We start from the raw sequence: 22,329 nt of genomic DNA, 5'->3' as shown, positions 1-22,329 counted from the left end.
CATTGTTGCATGAGCATTATAAAATACTGGTCTTTGATCGGCTTTAATTAAAATATTATGGTACTCGTCGATTTGACTATCAGTTGAGTATTATAATTGGGAATTTTGATGAAAAATTGATCGCAATAGGGGGTTTTGCGTTCACGTAAAAACCCTGAAAGTAGAAAATGAAACCAAACTGGACGTTGAGAGATGGGAGTGATCAGAAGTAAATTTTAAATAATATCAGTGTTTCACTTTTGACGCTGACCATTACTTTCATGCCATTTTTTAATATTTCATCATTGAAATGATTCCTTTGGAAAACTTGAGAAAACTTTTTTGATTTATTTCATTGATTCGGCTATGCTATCTACATCCCAAAAAATAGTCCACAATGAAACTCTTACGCCTCGGAATGTCTTTCTCTATATAAATGTCTGACTAGATCTTCCCCATGAAGTCGTATTCGCCTTTAGTTCCTTCCTCCAGGAAATGGGCTAGAAACTGGCTTAGTCAGTGGTGAAAAAAAAAGAAAATTCAGCGGAAAAATGAACGATACTAATTTTCTTTTTTTCCTTTCACTTCTGGTCGTTACTCGGGCTGCAAAATACATATAAGAAAAAAAGAAAGTATTTTTCATAACTTCTTACCATTTCCTTTTTTCCTCGATACGCTTCTGATTAAGGAATGCGTGTTGAATACGCGGCGAATTGTTTTAGCTAAAGCTATACGATAATAGTACACGAAACTGTTTCGATGTTAAAGGTTCCTTTTCATTAGGTTTATTATGGTGGCACGATGTGTACGCGACTACGCGATACTCTCCATTAATAAACATTAAACCACGTCGTCGTCGTCGTCTGCCCGACAAATGGAAAAAAATCTACACCAAACGATCATAATACCCTGATGAGTGGTGATAATAATAAGGATTAAATCAAATAGAAAATTTATAATGAAAGAGCGCAGCGCAGCGCCTTGAAATATATACGAAAAATAATCCACGTTGAGGAAAAAATTCACGTATTTCTCGAAGCATTCCATTAAACGTTAGCATTTTACGATGTATTTCAAATGGCTATAATTCATGTCTCGTTGGTAGGTTACGGAGAAAAAGAAAGCGCGCGGTGGCGGCACCCATCGGTAAATTCGCGAGCTGAAAATGAAACGTAGTAATTACTTGAAAATCGACAGAGGCTTACGACGAAATGATGTCTGAAAACTGATAATAATTTAAGCAGCAGTCGAAGAAATTACCTACCTATTTTTCCAATCCATACCGCAATTGACAAGCTTTTAAATTGTCTTAAAAATGAAATTAGTTTTGGGTGAAAAGAATCCAGCTATTAAGAAAGAGCGACGTCTTTGAAAATTTCAAAAGGCATACACGGCAGTCGGGCGCGTTTTCTCTGTAATTGACAAGCCGTTTAATTTCGTCTTATAAAGAAACGACAGAACAATTATTTCTCCATTATAAAGGAAATTCGATTTGTAATTTCGTAATTTATCAATTTTTTCCCTCTTCTTAATGTAAATATATGATTTATTGGCGTGCGAATTAGCATATTGCGCGTGCTTGAATAGCAGAAATTTTACATCTTCGACGGTAATTTTTCGTAGCATTCTAAATTAACGTATTGAATTATTTAACATTGCAAAAGAGTCACTATTCATACAAGAATCTGCCAAGTTTCCGTCGCAAATTAATTAGGTATTATTGAACCACCGAGATAAAATATTAATGGTTGTGAGAAGTGGTCGTCTAATGGTCTTTCATGTTTTAACGAGTGGTTCCTGAATAGGTATAGTGAATACTTCCCAATTACACTATATGTAGGCGGGTAGGTATTGTATATATACTTATGTACATACTTACTTGTGTGGTGCGAAATGATAGGTATGGGTTACGAACCAAATTTCATGTGGGGAAGACCGTATCTTTGCTTTCGAAGTAAATTTATCGTCTTTTTAACCTTTTATCGTATGCTTTAATCTTGTCTAAATTTACCTAATATTATTAGGCACCCACTTGTTAATTGGGTGTCCAGTCAGTATGTAATGGAAATTTCCTATTTTGAACAATATGCCTAAAATTTTCTCCATTACTTGATGTATCTTTTCAGTCACGTAATTATGTATTTTATTTACGCTTTACCTATTTCGCGAGATCGTATTAGGTACGGTAGTCTGTTATAAAACGTGAAAGTAAACCTCATGTAACGAATCGAAAATCTGTATATATTATCAGTAAAACGTTAAGTTCTGCGATTAAAAGGTTAAAAGCTATATACGCATACAATACGTAGGTATACTACATATAAGTAAAGGCTAAAGGACCGGATATTTTGGTCGTAACTTTTAATCTTTTGTACCTATAGCGGTGCATCAACTCAAACCACCACGTAGGTATAACTGTAATTGTAAAAGGTCTACCGACTGAAGTTTAGAAAGAACAATGTTTTTCACTCGGTAGGTACAAAATGCTTTTTCTTACATTTATATTCTTAGTTTGATATTTTTTATATGAAAGATCTGTATACCTATTTGGAAAGTCCAAAAAAAAACAGATGAGTAGGTAAATTAATATTTTTTAATTTTTTGACGTGGATGTGGTATGTTTTTTGCGTTGGAGGTCTGCCCGAAATTTATGTAACGCTGATCCTTGCGCTGATCTGCGTCACGCTGACTTTTGAAAATTTTTGAAAAAATTTTGATCAATTTCCATGAGCATACCTACTTGATTTGTAATACTTTTATTTCAAAATCACATTTGAAAATAGACACATACAAATATAGAAGTAGGTACCTACTTAACTGAAAAAAGTTAGATGAAATCTTGAGCAAAAATGTCATTGAAATCTGAAAAAAAACACTTCCAGTGGGTAAATTGGGCCATTAAAAAAATCCAAAATTGAGAAACCGAGTTTCAATACTGTAATTATCACACCAATAGGTACATATAATAGGACGAATTGTTGCACTCTTTTCAAACTTTTAAAATTGACTTAGATCTAATCTAGTAAATCTTCAAACAGGTCTATAAAAAGGTCTGATCAGATCTGACCTACTCAGTTCTCCCCTTGGGAATACGTTTCGACTCGATGGGTTCAGATTAACGCATATCAGATCTACTCAGATACGGAGAATTTTCAGTACTGAATTTTGATCAGATTCAATTTTTTCCTGCTGGATTGCTGTATTACCATCTCCAACTAACAAGGGAGGTACCCCAGGTGACATTCGCCGATTTCAACGATTCTTGCATCATTGGATAGAGGACATCGAACATAGTCTAACCCCAAATTTTCAGCTGCTGAAGTTGATATTTCAGCCTTCCAGGACAATTTTTCGATTTTCACATTGCAATTTTGAAAAAATTGAAAAATCGCCCTGGAATGCTGAAATATCAACTTCAGCAGCTGAAAATTTCACCGTGGGCTAGTCTTATCATATGTATTGAAATGCCCAAATAATATTGAAGGTTTCGGTATGCGACCTGCGCTGACAATTTTTGGCCAATTTTTAAAAATTGTTATGTGAAAATCGAAAAATTGCTCAAAAAATCGATATATCAACTTCAGCAGATGAAAATTTCGTGGTAGACTATGTTCGATGCCCTCTATCCACTGGTGCTAGAATCATTGAAATCGGCGCATGTCACCTGGGGCACCTCCCTTGTAAGAAAGATACTCTACATAGATATACCTATTTCGGAGAACTGAGTGTCAGTTGAGTTCCGTAAAAGCTACAATTTTCCATCAGTTCATTTCTAAGTTGATAAATATATACAATAAAATATATGGGTAGGTAGAAGTAGCTTCCTACCAATATTGTAGAATTTTCAAAAAAATCTATCTGCTGCTCATATCTGTGAATTATCTGTCTAATTGTTAGCACTAAAATGCCAAAACGAAAAACACTACATTCTATAAGTGAGAGTATGGTATTGGTACTACTGTGGTATGAAACATTGCTGATTACATTTTCTGGGATTATTTCCTAGAACGTATATTATAAACGCAAACGAGTTTAATTAATTGTTTGGATTTTATTATAAGAACCACAAAACAAACGTGAAGACATTCGTTGAATATTGATGACTTGAAGAAAATTTTAACGATGGCGCAACGTTTCATAGGAGCTTAATATAATTCTCTACCGTTACGATTTTTTCAAGTTTTTCCTTTTATTGCAATGGTGTGGCGGAATTAGCGAATATCAACTGCATCAATGAAGATCTTTTACCGCAGAGTGAAAGAAAAAAAAACTTGCGGAATAATGTTATCGTTTTTATGCAAATTACCTAGTTAGATATAAATTGCAGAAATGAGAAAAAATTAATAGAAAATGATATTTGCTTCGTGTGAGGATAGTAAGTTAGTATTCAGTAATGGCGAATTAAATCATTATTGCTATTCATTAGGTTTAGTTCCTTTTGATTTATAAATGTGTTTTGGTTCAAATAATCGTAAATATAAATCAGCAAGTGTTCGAATTTATTTTTACAGAATTATTCAGACAATAAGAATTGTAGGTTCCTATTCGAAACAATTAGAAGAGAAAGTGATTATTTTTCAAAAAAAACTCCAATATGAATCGACATTTAAAAAAATCCAAGCATGTCTGTGTTAAAGTTAATAGATTTGCATAACCAGTTCGCGGTAAATACAGTGCTTGACTGACAATAAAATCGACTTCGCATCCGTTTGAACCAAAAATGAATTCGAGGCCAGGGAACGTCAAAGTACATTTTTCGGACTTAACGCAAAATTTGGCAAGCAAAAACAAAAATATCACATCCACGTGATGTAGGCAGTTTTTTAAATCAAGTAGGTCACCGAAGAATGAAAAAACTGGAATCTTGGCATGATCAAAGTACCTATCAAAAATTGAAAGTGATTAGTGACACTTTTTTTTTACCTTTGAATTCGAATATTTGCTCATTTTCCAGATACAACCTCTCGATGTCTCATCAGCTTTCTGTCTGCTCCATTCTCGAATAAAATTCAAAACAATTTTGAGTAAGTATGTGGTACTGTGACAGAGTTTGAATATTTTTGACTTGTACTCGTAGAATGACCACCACATGGGTACGTCAAGCATATAGTCTGCAAATCGCACTATCTAACTACTTACGTAATTAGACAGATTGAGTCTATAGTCTATACCCAAAATCAAAAAACTTTCACTTAGCTAACCTAATTTTTTATCCACAAAGCACAATCACGAATGAATATATTTTTTCCAAATTTCCGTTTTAAAATTAGACCTATAAGTATTGGAAACTTTATGTGGAGTAAATACTTCGAAAAACAAATTAACGAAGGGTAACTTCTGAGGATAAAATCTGCGATTAATGGCTCGGATTTCCGTTTTGTCAAAAACATTCGACCAAGATATTCTGATTTTTTCCAAGTTTTTCAGGATATGGCGTATGATACAAATATATTTTTCAGAGAAGGCATTTATTGAATTGAAAGAAAAAAAATCTAAGACTCGCATTTCTTTACAATGCTATTGATATGCAAATGAGATGAATTGCTAATGCATTACGTAGGTAGGTATCGATTTCTCCTCATACTTGATATAGTAAATTGAGCCTTAAATTTGCGAACTAGTCGAAAAAGATGAAGGTCTAGATCGATGAAGATGAGTAAAAAATAACGAAATTGTATAACTGCCCTTTAAAAGTAACAAATTGAATGAAGAGTGAAGATTGAGAGAGAGGTTTTTATAAATAGTAAAAGGTAGGTAAGTATATCGTTTAGCGAGTGAGAAAATTACACGAATGGTAAGGATGCATCTTACATTCTTACATAGATCAGCAAATTGCCTAAAAAGAAAAACATCTAAATAGATAGTAGGTATACCTGTTTTTTTTGTTGAAAAAAATTTCAATTTCAAAAATGTTTTGTATTAGTACATATTTGACGAGGCAAAAAACTGACGTTGAATCGACCATATTATGTATGCTGTGGTATGCTCGAGTTAGTCTTAAATGAATTTCACCCAACATTTGTTTTCTTGTCGACGAGTAAACATAAACAGAGAGTTGCTATCATTGCACACGTAAAATATAATCTAATCTTGTGTCAACTTTGTTACCTACTTGTTTCTCCCAAAAAAGTAAAAGAAAAAAATACGATCTTATGGAATGTTTGAGGGTAATAAGTATACCTATGTATGTACAGAATAATACGCTGTGTGTTTTATTATGGCACCATAAGGTATATGTTCGAGTTTTGCTAAATTAATATAAGTTATACCTATAGATAAACCTACGTGGCGGGCGTAGGTATAGGTTGGAAATTACTCTTACACATACAAACTATTTACCTATTATGTATCTAGGTAGCATTATTGTGGAAAATTTAACTCTCATCAGCATGTGTTACCATTTATTTATTTATTTATTTTTTTTTTGGAGAAAATTATCATTTTCAAATGCCACAACGAATGCAATTTAACGTAAATGAAGGAGAATAATTTAAGCAGCACAATATTTCTTGTTTCAATCCAAGTAGCAGTGCCTGACAAGCCGTGTGAATGACGTTTGTGAAATGAAACGAATGATGGATGTTCTTTCGTCCTTAGACCTACATACGCGTGCCTATATTAGAAAATTAAATTTTTAATCATTAACATATAATAAAATATAATTATGCAATTTAAACTAAAATTTGAATAGTTTTATTCGAAAAAGAATAGATAGGTCTATAAAAACGCCATCGCAAAGCAGGCACATTTATCTATGTATTTGATTATAAAAAAGAGGAGGCAAAAAAGAAAATATCGTAGGTATAAAAACAAAGCCCTCTCTGTATCGTGATTCGTGCGAAAAGTCGTAAAAAAAAGCCACACATCGCCACGACGCCACAAACTCGATCGTAAGATCGTACCATTCGCTACTTGTGAGAGCGAATTTGACGACTATTGCGATAGTGTGAATTTTTTATTAAACGCTTACGAGTAGAGTTTTATACACGTATAAATTCGAAAGCTTGTAACATGACAGTAAATTACCAAAATCGTTCGAGTGGAACATTGGATTACATATCCGCGTTGAAGATTTCGTTGCTGTACACACTGAAGAGGAAAAAATTAGTGAACCTTTCAATTTTCCAACCAATGTTTAGGACTCGAGTTTACGAGTTTTTTCAGCAAGGATAAACGCATTACATTCATTTCACACGAAAACGATCAACAAGTTGATGAGAAATTTTTACCTAGGTTGCCGAATTCGCGCAACAAAGAATTAAGTCGAAGGATTTTTATTAAAATGATAGAGAAGTCATTACGGCGTTCATGATTTATGATCATTTTGAAACGAAAATATCTTCAAGTAAAACGTAATGGAATTCGTGTCAAGCATAGATAAGTGAAATTCGATGAAAAAATGGATAAAATTTCATTTCATCGTTATCGACTCGAAGCTCTATTAGTTTAAAACTTTGGTATTTTCCAACTTTTAAGAATTACGATCAGGATTCGAGTCTCGCATTGTAAACCTAGGTAGGTACCTATAAAGGTGAATAGCGTGATGTTATGTTAATTGGGCGAATGCTGATGTATGGGGTATTTTCTTCGTCTTCCATAACAAGATGTTCGATTTCAGAACTCAAAACTCTTTCTATTGAAAAAATTCCACAAGCACTTCATCATCAGTGTATAGGTATGTATGATGTACTGTGTACCTAGCTTGTTTTTTATCATTTCTATATAATATGTATCGTAGGTAGTATGTACACATACGCATATTATCGGAAGGTGGGCCCACTTCAAAAATGATTTGAAACAAAAATATCTATCGTAAAAATGAATTATTCGGTATTTTACCCATGGTACATATTTCAAAAATTAAGTTGATCCGTTATCAAAATTACTCCTTTTTCTGTACTGTCAGGTGGCGACAATTAAAAGTTAGAGAGATAAATACAAAAACGACTTTTCTTGAAAAAAAAAAGTAGGTAGGTATATACGTTTTATTTCGTGTGTATTTTTAACAGAAAGTTTTGGAAGATTAAAAAAATTCCAAACATCAAAACTGATTTTTTCCTCAAATTTTGTAAGCTGTGCTACACAAAATTGTATGCTTTACCTACCTTCTAAAAAATACGTATCCAGTACCTAAGTACTGTAAATTTCACTTTCAGCTCTCTGCGAATTCATCAAGGCTATCATGTTACTATAAAAGTAAAAAATACCAAACAAAATTGGAAAATTTTTTCTAATGAACATACCTTGTTTGTGCAGTTGAGGATTAAGCAAACATTCGAGCGTGAATTTAATGTAGGTGGTCTGTATGGTTGATAAAAAGCTTTAGATACCTACTTTTATGCGAGTGTGGCCAGTACGCGCTGTATATTTTAAAAATATATAATGTAGGTAGATATTACGGGTGTAAAATGTTGATATATGATATCTTTTTGAAAAATTCTATCAAGTAATGTGCTCATTTCTCATTACCTATTTAGGTAACAAAAAAAAGAAAAAAAATGGGTATAGGTAAATGGGAAAAAAGTCAACAGCTTGATTATCATATCCATATTTTTGGGGTAAAAAGCAAAAAAAAAAAAGAGGAAAAGGCTTTTTCGCTCAATTTCAGTTCGAAATGATATGATGGATTATAAAAATGGCGGAATTTGGCGAAATGGTGTACACATATTAAGTAGACATAGCTTTTATACGATTAGGGATAAGATTTTGTAACCACTGTACAAATACAAATTATTTATTTTCCAACCCCTCGTATTTCTTATTCAAATCAGTGACATTTGAATGATTGATATGAAAAGGAGAGCTAGTAAAATGATGAATTTTAAAAAAACTACTTAGGTAACCTATTGCAAAAAATTTTTACGTACCATTTGAATGTCTATATGATAATATTATGTGCCTATTTATGTCGCTGAATGAAATTTAACAAACACATTTATTTGTTACAGGTTCGTATAGGCGTATACTCGGTTACCTATTAGAATTTTATTATATTGGGGTAAGTTGAAGATTGAAAAGATTTTATGCTTGATGTGCTTTTGGACGACAGGATTACGTTTTGACATGAATCAACAGAGGATTTGCACCGCTAGTGTGTATATAAAATGGTTGTTTAATAATCAAAAGCGTATACCTATATGTATTATATATGGTTTGCAGTTACTAAATCGATTAATGAAAGCTTTACGTACTAGATAGTATAATATTGCAATTTTTTACGTCTGACGTTTACAACACGTTCGCATTATCTTGTTTCTCATTTCGGCAGAAACATTAAAAATTCACGATACTTGCCTCGAGAACCTGGCTGAAATAACTTGTAATGTTTGATCGTTTTATAAATAGCCTAGAATTGCATTAAAAATAAATTTATTCGGATAAAAAAGAGTGAAAGAGAAGCGGATAGTAATTTTTTGGCTTCGAGTAATTTGTCACATCACATTCATATTAGATGAACAAAATAATCAACACTTGGTTATACATTAGTTAATACTGCAAGAAAAATCTTCGAACTATTGAAAACTTAGAAAAAGTTGACGATGCGAGCTCGCTGTGAAAGTTCATCGAGTGCGAACGACGTAACTGCTTAAAAATTTCATTTCAAAAAGTATCGTATCAGAATAAAAGTTGGTAGAAATTTCGTTCCCGCAACCAAAAGGTGCAGTACCCAACTTTTTTCTTTTGTAAAATGAAAAGTCTTAACCTATGAGTAAAAAATAATTTTCTCGTTGAAATTATTACAGAAAATAAATCCTCGAAAGAAATGGTTGGGAAATTTTTTAATTATAATATGCCATACAACACGTGAGATTAATCTCGATAACTTTTCCATTTACGTACGTTTGCCTTCTATTACAAGTAGATACATATTATTGGCTGGAAAGAAGTTTTTTTCAAAAAAGTTTTTGGAGCCGTGTACTTTTCATAAGTACCTACTTATCTAAAGTTTTGAAAATAATTGTTCAAGCTGACGAAGATGAGGTAGGTCATGAGTAATGATTGAGAGTTTTCGATTGAACCTTTTAGGCAGTCAATCACATAACACATCTGTTTGAAATGTTTGAATATTTGCCAAAATTTTATTCATTTTTTATAAAAAGCATCAACATTTCAGTCATACCCTTCTTTAATCATCTGTAACGATTATTACATCATGAAACATAAGGCTTCAAAAATGTAATAAAATTAGGGGGAGGGGTGCTAAAGAATTTCTCTCTAATGCTGCAATATGAAGGTTAGAGATATACATAAGTAGGTAGGTACATAAATTTGCTGTTGGTTGCATGCTCTACACTCTAAGGGGTGATTCAACAAAATTGAGCGAAAAATACTGTGTAGGTCTGCAGTAAAGTTGATTGCTGCAAAACGATGAAATAAATAACGCTTCGTGATGAAATCACAAATTCAAGAAAATCACATTTCATCCGACTCAATACTTAGGTATTTTCTGAAGAAAAAATTTGTGTTTTTAATATCTTAAGCTCGTAATATTCGGAATCAGTAGATAGGCAGTTTCGCATTCTGACTTTCTTTGAACATTTACTTTTAACAACTTCTCAAATGGATAGGCAGATACTAATAGGGAAAAACGAAAAAAAAAAAAAAAAACAGTGACGATGGAAAAAACGGAATCTGTAGGTTTTTTTCGATTTCGAAACAATTTTCATTTCCCTCATTCAAGTTTCCAGTGAATGGGTCACATGAACAGAAAATATGATAATTCACCTTAAGAGATAAGAAAAAAAGAACCAGACACGTTCCTGCACTAGAATTCACGTTCCATTGATTGCATCGTTAAAGCGAGACTTCCTCACTTAAAATAGATCCTACAGTTTGATTTAAAAAATAAAAGAAATAACAGAAAGAGAAAATAATCGCAGGTACTTACTGTTGCGTAGATGTTTTTATTTGTTAATAACTAACATGGGGTAAGAGGATAGATCCATTACAATACTAATTTTTGCACAGTTCTACCTGCAAGTGTCTAATTCGCAAATTCTTTTTTTAATTTTATGGATCTGGCCAGAATTTTGTAATAATTTGTCTAAGGGTATTAATAACGTGAAAATTTCAACTCAAATGTAGGTAGATAGATACCTATCTAATATGTAGGTCAGTTTGATATCTGCAACGAATTGATGATGTCTGTTCAACTTCTATGTAATTGAAAAATTGTATTCATACCAAACATGGTAACATGTTAAGATTAAAATATGATTGTATCCAACTTTTTTGAATATTCTAGTAAGTTACCCATACAAAACATTGCTTCGACATTTTTCTGTCGACACGACAACACCTCAGCAAATGCAAACGTACCTACCTACCTACTTATACTCTATGCGATTAAACTTGGTTAAGTTATTTGACGTATTTTTGCAATATAAGCGGAAACATTTCCTGTTATTTGCACTAGACTTCTTTCGTAACCCTATGTTGAAAAACTTGCAATGCTTGTTTGTTATTTTTAGTTTTTTTTTCTCACGTTGTTGAAAAAACACTAGTTTTATTATGGTTAGTTATGGTATTTGTGTTTCTTTGTTGATCGAACGGCGGAACGGTAACTTTCAAAACTCGTAGCAAATGTTGAAAAACGAAAAGTTTCGCAGGCACTTTGCCATTAATGAAACACTTTGATTGTAGGTACCTATACATATATATTTTTAGGTCTAGGTAATTTAAAAATCAAATATAACGAAGTTAACAAGCTCGCTATAATGTAAAAGTATAGGTAAGTACATCATGCTGAACAAAAATGTTCAAAGTAAGTAATCGTTACCCAAGTTTGAAAAAATATAAATGAAATATACTTACTTAAGCCCATACAAGAGAAGATCCTAGGAGCGAGTATGATGTTCTCGCTCGTTTGATAGAGGTAATGAAAATATTACCGGTACACTCCAGCGAAACAGATGGGACTCTTATAAACGAAACTGTGGATAATTAATAATCCTTCGCTTCGTCGATGAACCATATACTTATATTTATGAAAGGGTGAATCATCGAACTAAAACACCAGAAAAGTAATAGCAGGTAAATTGTAAGGTAAACAAAATTGAGACTGTCTTGTATTACTTCGCTATTGATACTTACCTACCTAACCCTTACCTAAGAGTTACACTTTCCATGCCCGTAAATTTATTTCAAGTTTGTACTGCGACAGAAAATTTGACTTAGCCTCTCACTGCTCTGATTTTCGCTCTCTTTTGGTTCAGTTTTTCAGAGATCATTTTATTCACCTCGTCCTCATCAAGGTGAAAAATTTTGCTTTAAATTTGTCTAATTTAATTCTGAAAAAATTGAAAGCAACTAATTACCTAAATAAATTACGTAGATAGGTATTTTTTGCTTAGTGCCCGTCAAGATATTTTCTCCTGGCTGTGGCTGCTGTACTACTATCGTATAAATTATTTTCTTTAGGAATAACTGGAATAAGAAGATGCACCATTTTGTTAGGCACACATTTCATTCTGTATTGGAATGTCAGAAGTGCTCAATAAAAAGCGATCACATTGCAAGAAATAAATAAATAATTAAAAATTAAAATACGAATCAACGAATCAAAAAATATAAAAATGCTATAATGCTAACCCTGATAAAATAGACGCACACTACACAGTTTCGTTGATGTGCAACACTGCGTTGGTACTTTTGTAGATTAGTTCACAGAAACATTGATGGAGCGCTATTTACTTTCTTTTCAAAAAGAAAATGATTTTCAGAATATTGCGAAAACACCGCTTCAAATTTGAGTTTAGAATTTAGAAACATGAAAATCAGCCCCAAAAAAACATCAAAAATCTTAAAAACCATTGAAAAATTTACCAAAAAAGTTGATACTTTGTGAGTTTGTCAAATGGTACGTAAGAAAACGTTTGTGATGGGCGTGACATTCGGAAGGTTTTCACATCTTGAAAATGAAAACATTGATAAGAAGAAAACCATCGTAGTAATTTTTGTAATTTTCGTTAATGTTTGCTCGTTTAAATATTATAGAATAGAATGTTGAAAAGTTTTTCATTTGTGCATTTTGTTTTAAAATTAGTTTGAATCGATGATTTAATTACATATTCACGTGAAAGATGAATGACGTGTGAAAAATGTTGATGTGGATTATCAATGCCATAACTAGTTCGGAAGTACTTTCAAAGAAGAGCAGTTTTCGTTTAATAATTTTACGAGATGTCGTGATACAAATTGTGATATGGTTTAATCTCAATTCTGGGTAGGTTTTCTTTCATTTTAATCTACGTTTAGTGTTAAATAGTTTTACGGAGGATGGTTTGTTGCTACCGTAACTTATATCGATCGGCTTGCATTCGAGTTACAGTTTGTATTCGCCGCTGTATATTTTGTAGGTCCGTGTTTTTTCTTCTGACAATAGCTTTACCTTATTTTAGTCTCCCCACAGGTGAAAGTGATGCAATGTAATTGTTCACGTTTTCAGTAATTTTCAACACATCCTAAAAAAGATGTACAAAAATGGAAAAATCTTGATTTTTGAATGATTTTTTTCAATTTCTATTTCGAGGAGTATTCTCGGGTAAGATGGGTGAAGTGTCCCTGTTCCTAGATTTGGGAAATTATAGTGGATTATTTTATTGTTAGATAGTTAAGTATTACTAGAAAAAGTTTTAGACCCAAAAATCCGTCCCCTCATCACACTTCTCTTACTGGGTACAGCTAAAAAACGCCATTTTTGCGAGACAAAATCTACATCCATGAGTAATGAAGGTGGTATAATATTTAGGTACCACTCGGATGAGCCTTTCGACACAATTTTTTCGGAATTTTTTTATCGCAGTGGTAGGCATAAAATAAAATTGGCATATGAAAACTTGAAACCGCCATTGCTTTGTACTGAAAATGACTGCACAAAAAACATTTTCGCCAATATGTGTATTTTGATGAGTACTTTCTCCCAACATACGAGTTGAATAAAATATCGTCTGCAATGTGCTATTTTGAAGAAAAAAACGAAAAAAAAAACTTGAAATATCCAAGAACAAAGGCCTTTAACTACCTTACTAGAAATACAAATTCTTGGACAAAATTCACTCTGGGGAGTGGTTCTTCGGGGAATACCTATTCGGAAATCAGATTCAACTGATTCAAGAATTCAGTAAGGTAGGTAGTCATGAGAAAGTCGTTTGAGAAAAATTTACTCGAGGAAATCATCACATCACGAGCCTCTTTAAGGTGTTTTGTAAACGAATGGTCGGATAGTGGTAAAAAAACAAACAAAAATGTATTTGACAAGTTTAAATTTTTAAATTGAAAATTTGAAAATTCATTTGATATCATGTCTTGGGTAAGTACACCTCCAACAGTCCAACTTACCAAGTTGAAGTAGTTGAACCCAAACAAAAAGACACGTGAGTAATCAAATCACATTGCACCACTTCCACCACCAAGAGTACAAAATAAAGTCCGAGTTATTGTACTGGTTTGAATCGTAACACATTGAGAAATTGTCATTTTGCGATTTTTTGAGAAATTATGTCATCGAGATGTTTATGTAGGTATAGAGTATAGACATCATTCAACTGTTCTCTGTGAGAAGTTTACGCAGGTTCAGCGTACCGCTTGAATAGGTACCTATTTGCGTCGAATCAACGAAGAAAGCTTGTTCATTTTTTGAGGTTTCGATTCGGTGTGCTACCGGATGAGTATTTTTTTGAAACTATTTGAAACTTATCCTAGGTTATCGTCCATGATTAGTTTTTGAAGATTGTCGTTGATTTAGATGCCGGTCATGTTAAAACCATTAGTAATGGAAAGTAGAGACATTTCTGTTTGTTACATGAGCGCTGGATTGTTTGTAGAAGTACCTATTCATCATGCTGGATTACCTATGAAATTGTCAACAAAAGTTGCCAATTAGTAAATACGTTGTGCTATTTATGCTGAGTAAAAGAAGGCGATTCTCTGCACTCTCATCTTTCATATCAAAGCTAGGTAACATCGTTATATGAAAATTCGGAAATTTTATTTTTTCATAGTTTTATGATTATAAAATCCTACCTGCATAACAGTTGGCAGCTTAAAAGTTTTTATTTCTTATTGCTTTCTCCCTGGGGAAAATGAAAATTAAACTGTATTACCTCTGATTTTAGAATTGAGTTTCTCGATTTTCTCATTATGTATTTCAAAATTTGAGCTCTAGATCAAAATAAAAATTCCATCATAGGGTGACAACGATGCCTGACGCAGTGACGCTTGTAATCCCAAAAGTTCGGGACCGTGAGGGGGGAGAATGGTAAATCTGTTAGTAGAATTTCAACTTGAATTATTTTTCCGGTATGATAGATTCTGCGGGTCTAATTCTAAGTTTTATTGTTTTGTGGTCTAAAATGGCCCTTGAGATTTTGAAAATTTTTCTAATTTTTGATTAACAAAACATTCCAAAGTAGCGCAGTACCTAATTATTTTTGAGCTTTGCGGTAAATACAAATCTTGTATTTGGTTACTTTTTAAGTGATTGGGGTACCATACTGAAGGTTTTTTTTTCAACATTTTGGGTGCTAAAGTTACTTTTTTCAAAAATTTCCAAAAATACAATTTTTCTAAATCTTGGTTATACTTTGGTAAAATTTATTTTTTAGCGTTATGGTTAAAAAGCCCTGTATTTATCTAAAATTGTTGAAAATAATTACCTACTGAAAAATTGTCGTTTACTTCCTGAGAAGTTTTGTTTGTACTCCTCCTCATTTTCTCTCTTCAAAATATTACTTTAAATTCGCAATAATTTTTGTTTATTGACGTGAAAATATAGGTAGTTGTTATGTATACCATGAAGCGAGCTGTATAGGTTCTTCAAAATGTTGCTGCGAATTCAACCCCCCCCCCCCCCACCCCTCTTTATAAAACAACCGCAATCGCATAATACAGAAATTTTCAATAATGATGTGCTTTTCAGCGAGAGCATAAAATGTGAAAAATGATGTCTCTTGCTTTCGTTGAGAAAGTACGTATGTACCTGGCAATAAGACCCTCAAAAGGCCATCCCATCTTCCTTACTGTATTAAATTCTATCCTGGTAGAACGTATAATTTAATTTTATTGACGGAAGTAAAATATAATAGGAGGGAAATTATCATGATTACTCTGTCGTTTGTTGGTCTGTAAGTGACTCGTTGTGTAGTCGAATGGTGAATGAAATATTTTATCAATTTTGGGAGTTTGTGAATTATACGAGTACAAATTTGGACGAATTTTTCAAGTGCATGATGTTGTTATGTTCATCGATTAAAATATCAACACGTATATTAGTTGAGTGGACTATTCCACTTCCAAGGACAGCTGTGTATGTATATTTTATGATGATTACATTTACCTGAACAAGCGATTAAATATTGACGTAGTGAAATGATTTTTTCGATTTGATTGTACGTAGGTTATGAGTCGTCGGTGTAAAGTTAATACTTTCCTACATATTTACATGTGTTTGCGTGCGAGTGTTGAAGTTAACGTAAGTGTATATTTCAAAAAATAAAACTATAACGAATGCCTAAAGTTTAAGCTCGATAGTTATACCTAAATACGTTTACATAGCTCTAGCTCTACCTGTACCTACCTACAGGTAATTGAAATGTAGTATAAGACTAATTCTGAGAAAAAATTTTTATAGCACTGTCTTCCAAACTGAAGAGAAGTTGGAACAACGTAATGCTGTGATAGTAAGCAAATGGAAAAGCGGTCATGCGGCAGAATCAATGTATCACTCTTTTCATCGTATCCTCGATCATATGGGTTGGTTTGCTCAACTACTACGTGTTACGGTTGGGCAGTGCGAACGAAGAGACTAAAAAAATATTCCGTAAATTAAACGAACTGGAAGCGCGCTTAGACGAGCAGATAAACGATAAAGTACTGCACGAAGAGTTGAAGCAAGCGGTCAGTGAACAAATTAATAAAACGTGGCACGAGCAGTTGACGTCGGAAAACAAAACCGATCAGGAATTGAAAATACCCCACGATAAAGACGCGGTCGCCGTGCTGGTGTTCTCGTGTAATCGTATAACGGTGGCCAGATGTTTGGACCAATTAATCAAATATCGAAAATCGAAAGAACGTTTTCCTATTATCGTGTCGCAGGACTGTATACACGAGCAAACACACAACATAATCGAATCGTATAAAAGTCAAGTGTACCACATACAGCAACCGGATCAAAGCGATATTTTCATGCCACCGAAGGAGAGGAAGTTCAAAGGGTACTTCAAAATAGCCAGACATTACAAGTGGGCTTTGAATTTAACCTTTAATCACTACCAATTCAATACGGTTATCGTGATTGAAGACGATCTCGACATATCGCCCGACTTTTACGAATATTTCGCCGCCACTTTGCCCATTCTACAGAACGATAAATCATTGTGGTGCGTATCGGCGTGGAACGATAACGGTAAACTGAACTTGGTCGACAGGAACGCCATTAATTTACTCTACAGGACTGATTTCTTCCCCGGATTGGGCTGGATGCTGACCAGATCGCTGTGGCAAGAATTGCTCAACAAATGGCCGGTCAGTTATTGGGACGATTGGATGAGAAGGCCGGAACAACGTCAGAACCGTAGCTGCATCAGGCCGGAAATATCGAGGACCCGCACTTTCGGTAAAATCGGCGTCAGTAATGGTATGTTTTTCGATAAACATTTAAAATATATCTATTTAAACGATAAGAACGCCGAATTCACTCAAAAGAATCTTACCTACTTGACCAAGGACGTATATGATCCTAATTTCTTGGCCGTCGTTTACGGAAGTCCAGTTACCTCGATTCAGAAATTAAAAAATGGAGAAATATACACCGAAGGACCGGTTCGTCTCGTCTATCATGATAAAGCTTCGTTAAAAATGATAGCTAAATCTTTCGGCTTGATGGACGATTTTCGCAGCGGTGTACCCAGAACCGGATATTTAGGAGTGATAAGCTTCTTTTATCAAAAACGCAGAGTATTTATCACTCCTAGTTCCGCGTGGAACGGTTATGATCCGACGTGGTGATGATCTCTCAAATTCACTCGCAATGTAATCGACGTATCAGTGTGCATTTAGTATTTCATTTTCAATTCGAATCGAGCGAGTAGGTTTGAATTCGTGTGGGAAATTGCCACGATTTTGGTGTTGTTTCGAAATCGAATTATGGCGATAGGTAATACGTAGCATCAGCGCCATGTATACTATCGTCACTATATACGATGATTTACGTATCGTTGGAGGGTGTTTAATTTTTTTTCCCTTATACGTATTATGTAAGTGTCTATTTACCTGCATAAATAACGGCGTATAGAGAGATACTAGACTCGTATTGTTGCAGAAAATACTCGAACGAATCATATCAAAAGAGTGTAACCGTAGGCAATATCTATACTTTCAGTCGAGCCTATTGTACTACACACGAAATTGCATATTTCAAAAGCCCAAACGATTTGCCAGGTCGCGTTTTTTTTACTCGTAGTATATACATTTTTTTTTTTTTTGAAAAGCATAAAAATGCTATGTGTAGGTAATCTAGTCATCTTTAAAATTTTATTCGGTTTGTACTTGAGAATAGAAGATGAAAATTCGTCTGTGACAGAAATGTCTCGAAGCTGAATTTGTATCTTTGAAATTTTTAAAAACTCAATTCCAACCATTTATCGATGAGATTTTTGTGAAAGCAGAAAAAAAAACGAGAAAAACACACCACCATTAATGGTTAATGTCAAGAAATACTCTAATACATTTTGTTTGTAAGGCCCTGTTTATAATGGTCGTTACTGTGAAATGTGAAATGAAAAAGGCAATGGAATTTCGTGATACCTTCAAACGATGAATGCGGGTTTATATACTTAGTGGTAACAGAATTCGAAAACAAAAAAAAAAGTTCCCCTTAAGGTTACATTATGAGTGTTACTGGTAATCCACATTGTACTTTTTTTTGTTATCATTATCAATACGATACCACCATTGTGGTTATGAAAGATTATGAATATTGCGAAAGTTTTTATTGAAATTAACGTGAGCATTTATCATCACCTAGTTAATGTGATTTCTTTTCAATCGTTTTATCATTTTTTTCTATGAAATTTTTTAGACTTTTTCGATACGTTTGAGTAAAGTTAATCTGATGCACCTACCTATACAAGAATTGTCTTAAATGGGTTTTGTAATTATCTTGTAATATCAAACTTGTATAATAATTTTGCTTGGAAGTTTTTGCCTTTAAAGTATCGTAATGCTTTTGTATTTACCATGTAACATTTTCATTCATGGTATTCGTCGTACCATTAGACGAAATCAGTTCGCTGTAAAGTACCGTCGAAGTATCGCCAATTAAAATTGTGATATTTTAAAAGAGATCTTGAGCAATTCCTTTGACGTTTAGATACTTGAGAGTGTTTTAGGGTGAAACTTCTTACATAATATTCGTTGAAGCTGGAAAATAAGGAAGTCGTTACTGCAAAACATCAAATGATTAGCTTCGTTTTAGAATAATTATGTAGACTGAAAAGGAGGGAGAGGAAACTGAAATATTTAGGTGATTGCAGATTTGGGGGAATTATTTTTGAAAAATGATGATCATGGGAAAGTGGTTGATTTTTTTAAATCAGGATTTCAATTTGAAAATTTTATGTTTTTTTTAAATGAAATCATTAAGAGTTTAAAAATTTGAAAAATGCCCTTTTAAGGAAATTGACGTTGAATGTAAAATAGCACAAATATCAACTTCAGACCTTGAAACAATTTGATGAAAGTTTCACTTCCGTGGCTCAATACATTACCTCTCACCCTCTTAAATCGCTCTTAGAATTTACCTGTAGATATTTTACGATTTGGAAAATATTTGGAAACTTGACAGCGAAATTTTTCATAAAAATTCCATCGAAATTGTCTATGAATGTTTTTACATGAAATAATACCATTGGTATACCTGCCTACCTATTTTGAATCTTTGCTCAATTTTTGGACAGTTCTTCTAGAAATCTGTTTTTAAAACGTTTTTCAACAAAAAAAAAATCAGGAAAATTATTTATAGGAAAACTTCTCTTTTCCAAAAAAAATAATCGACATCAATTTTAATTTGATTAATTTTAATTTTGACAATTTTTTTAAATTTAAAATAGATCGTTGAAATTTTTTCCAAATTTGGAAAGATGTTGGTGGTAGTGGATGGCGATGGAAAAATTATCATCAATAAGTCTTCTCGTGAAAATATCCATAGGAGACCATTTACAAAAATATTGTGATGAATAATTCTTTTGTAGTTTTTTATAAAAATTGTAGAAAGTATTGAAAATGATTTTTTGCAATAGGTTATTTATGTGCTTATGGAAAAAAGGGGATGAAGGTGAGAAATGAAGTCCAACGTTAGCTTTAAACTTGAACAATTGCGAGCTGAAATAATTTATCGTGAAGTAAATAACTTCTTTTCGAAAACAGAATTTAGTCAACATTTTTAGAATTTACTTGAGGTTTACAAAAACCCAACATTTTTATTCTTTTCCAGTCAATCAGTCAATAGTATCATTTTAGGGGATAATGGGAAATTTTAGCGACGACGATCTCATTAATTTGTTTTTACTCACGAGGAAACTTTTACAACTCGTCAACTCCGAGTAGGCAAAGTTTCAGGCAATTTATTGCAAAAATTGACAATTGTGGATTTTTTTTGAAAATTTTAGTTTTTTCAGCTTGTTAAAAATTACAATTTTCAACTTGTCACCTCGGATTTTTGATTCACCGGCCCTAATCTACAGTTGATAACAACGCTTTCTGAAGCGATTTGAAGTTGCTGGAAAAAAGCCTACTTTTGGCTAGAGGCTCCAGATCGGTCCAAAAATGGTGGCAATTGATTCGAGGAGTCAACTTTAGTATATACAGGCCCAAGTTTCAGATTTTTATCTCAATGTTTGCTTTTTTAAAATTGAAAATTGATACTTATGCCAATAGACCGTTTTGTCATTTTCAAAAGTTTGCAAAAAAGCGAAAAATCAACTTCGGCAGCTGAAAATTTGATTCTGAGATCTGGACGACATGCTCTTTCAGTGAACCAAATTTTAGCTCGATCGAAGTTGACGAGTTGTAAAGGTTTCCTTGTCGAAGTGGCAGGTGATTAATTGAGTTCGAAGTACTCTGCTTTGTGAGTGTTGAGCTCTAAAATGCGACATTTTCAAAATGCCATCATGATTGGAATTATTAATAATTTGCGATGTTTTTTCGTTCTTGAATTTTTTCCATTTTTCAAGTTGGACCGATGGAAATTTTCCCTCAAAAAGAATAGTGTTCCCAAAATTTGAGAGAACATATGGGGTTTCAAAATTTTCCAAAACTATTCCGAAAGATTATAATTTTTGTGTGTATTAGATTTTTACGTTCACGAAATCATAAATACATATTAGGTATGATACTTTACCTACTTGAATAATGAAAATTGTGAACCACAAAACTATAGCATTACTATGAATGTGAAGTACAAGTTTATACCTGTCTTAATCACAATGGACTAATTCAGAAGTGTACATGCATAACTTACAAAATTGTGATGATTCATCTTCAAATTGAAGAAGTCTCAAAAAATTGAACGTTAATTAAAAAAAATTGATTTGGTACTCTTTCTGATTCTCGAACTCGTCTGAGTCAAATAAATACATATCGCTGATCGCCGCTGATCACCTCTTCCAATATGGAAAAGCGCTGTTGTTTGTTTAAAAACGAATTTTTGAGACATGACATTGTAAATATTATTCTGATAATTCCTGCATATGGTCGATATGTATTGTGTAATGCGTATGTACGTACATACATTACATGTAGATCACACGTGCATTTTGCGTGATACTTTTAGTCTATTTTTTTTTTTTTTTTCATTTGCAGCATCCATTGCAAAGTATTTCTAGTTCACTTTTTTTTCCACCTACTAGGTATAAACCAAACCACTACTATGATTTTGTTTTCCTATGTAAATAGACTTGCAATAGCCCATGTAAATACGTACGTACTTCTTCTGTTCAAGTACGTACTTCTGATTTATACTTCCGTTTTTTTATATTAATAACGTTAATTTGTGAATAGATTTTGTTCGTTAAATAATTATATCGTAATTATTATTCTACTAGTCGCACAAAATTGTTGATGTAATTATGCATACTTATGTACTTTTATTTATTAAGTAGGTACCTATACTTATACCTATACTGCATGTGGTTCCGGTCTGGTTTATGTATTAGAGTAATGACCACAGATTAGGTAAGATATAAATACGTTTTGAATGGTGGTAGAAATTGAAATTGAAATAAAGTTTATTAGTGATAATTTACATCAGCTGTACCTAGTGTTTTAAAATTTTTAATACTCCAAAAATTC

At 33.0% G+C, this 22,329-nt stretch overlaps 1 protein-coding gene across 4 annotated transcripts in view; it reads left to right on the top strand.

Annotated features, from left to right (window-relative positions):
* The window catches only part of LOC135841676 (putative alpha-1,3-mannosyl-glycoprotein 2-beta-N-acetylglucosaminyltransferase), a 113,242-nt gene that overhangs the window by 36,825 nt on the left and 54,088 nt on the right, over nt 1-22,329 (top strand). The window contains exons 1-2 of one of the 4 annotated variants that reach the window (XM_065358774.1): nt 12,886-13,204; nt 16,610-17,617. In XM_065358774.1, coding sequence (XP_065214846.1) covers nt 16,681-17,617 — 937 coding nt within the window. In that variant the 5' untranslated portion in view covers nt 12,886-13,204; nt 16,610-16,680. Of the gene's footprint in view, nt 1-12,885; nt 13,205-16,387; nt 16,451-16,609; nt 17,618-22,329 lie in introns of those variants that run through there. The other 3 variants (XM_065358777.1, XM_065358776.1, XM_065358775.1) reach the window with 3 other exon arrangements.

This window comes from Planococcus citri, chromosome 3 (assembly GCF_950023065.1).
Source record: "Planococcus citri chromosome 3, ihPlaCitr1.1, whole genome shotgun sequence".
Classification (NCBI taxonomy): Eukaryota; Metazoa; Arthropoda; class Insecta; order Hemiptera; family Pseudococcidae; genus Planococcus; species Planococcus citri.
The sequence above is the reverse complement of the archived record's forward strand: the minus strand, read 5'-3'. Positions and strand labels throughout refer to the sequence as shown.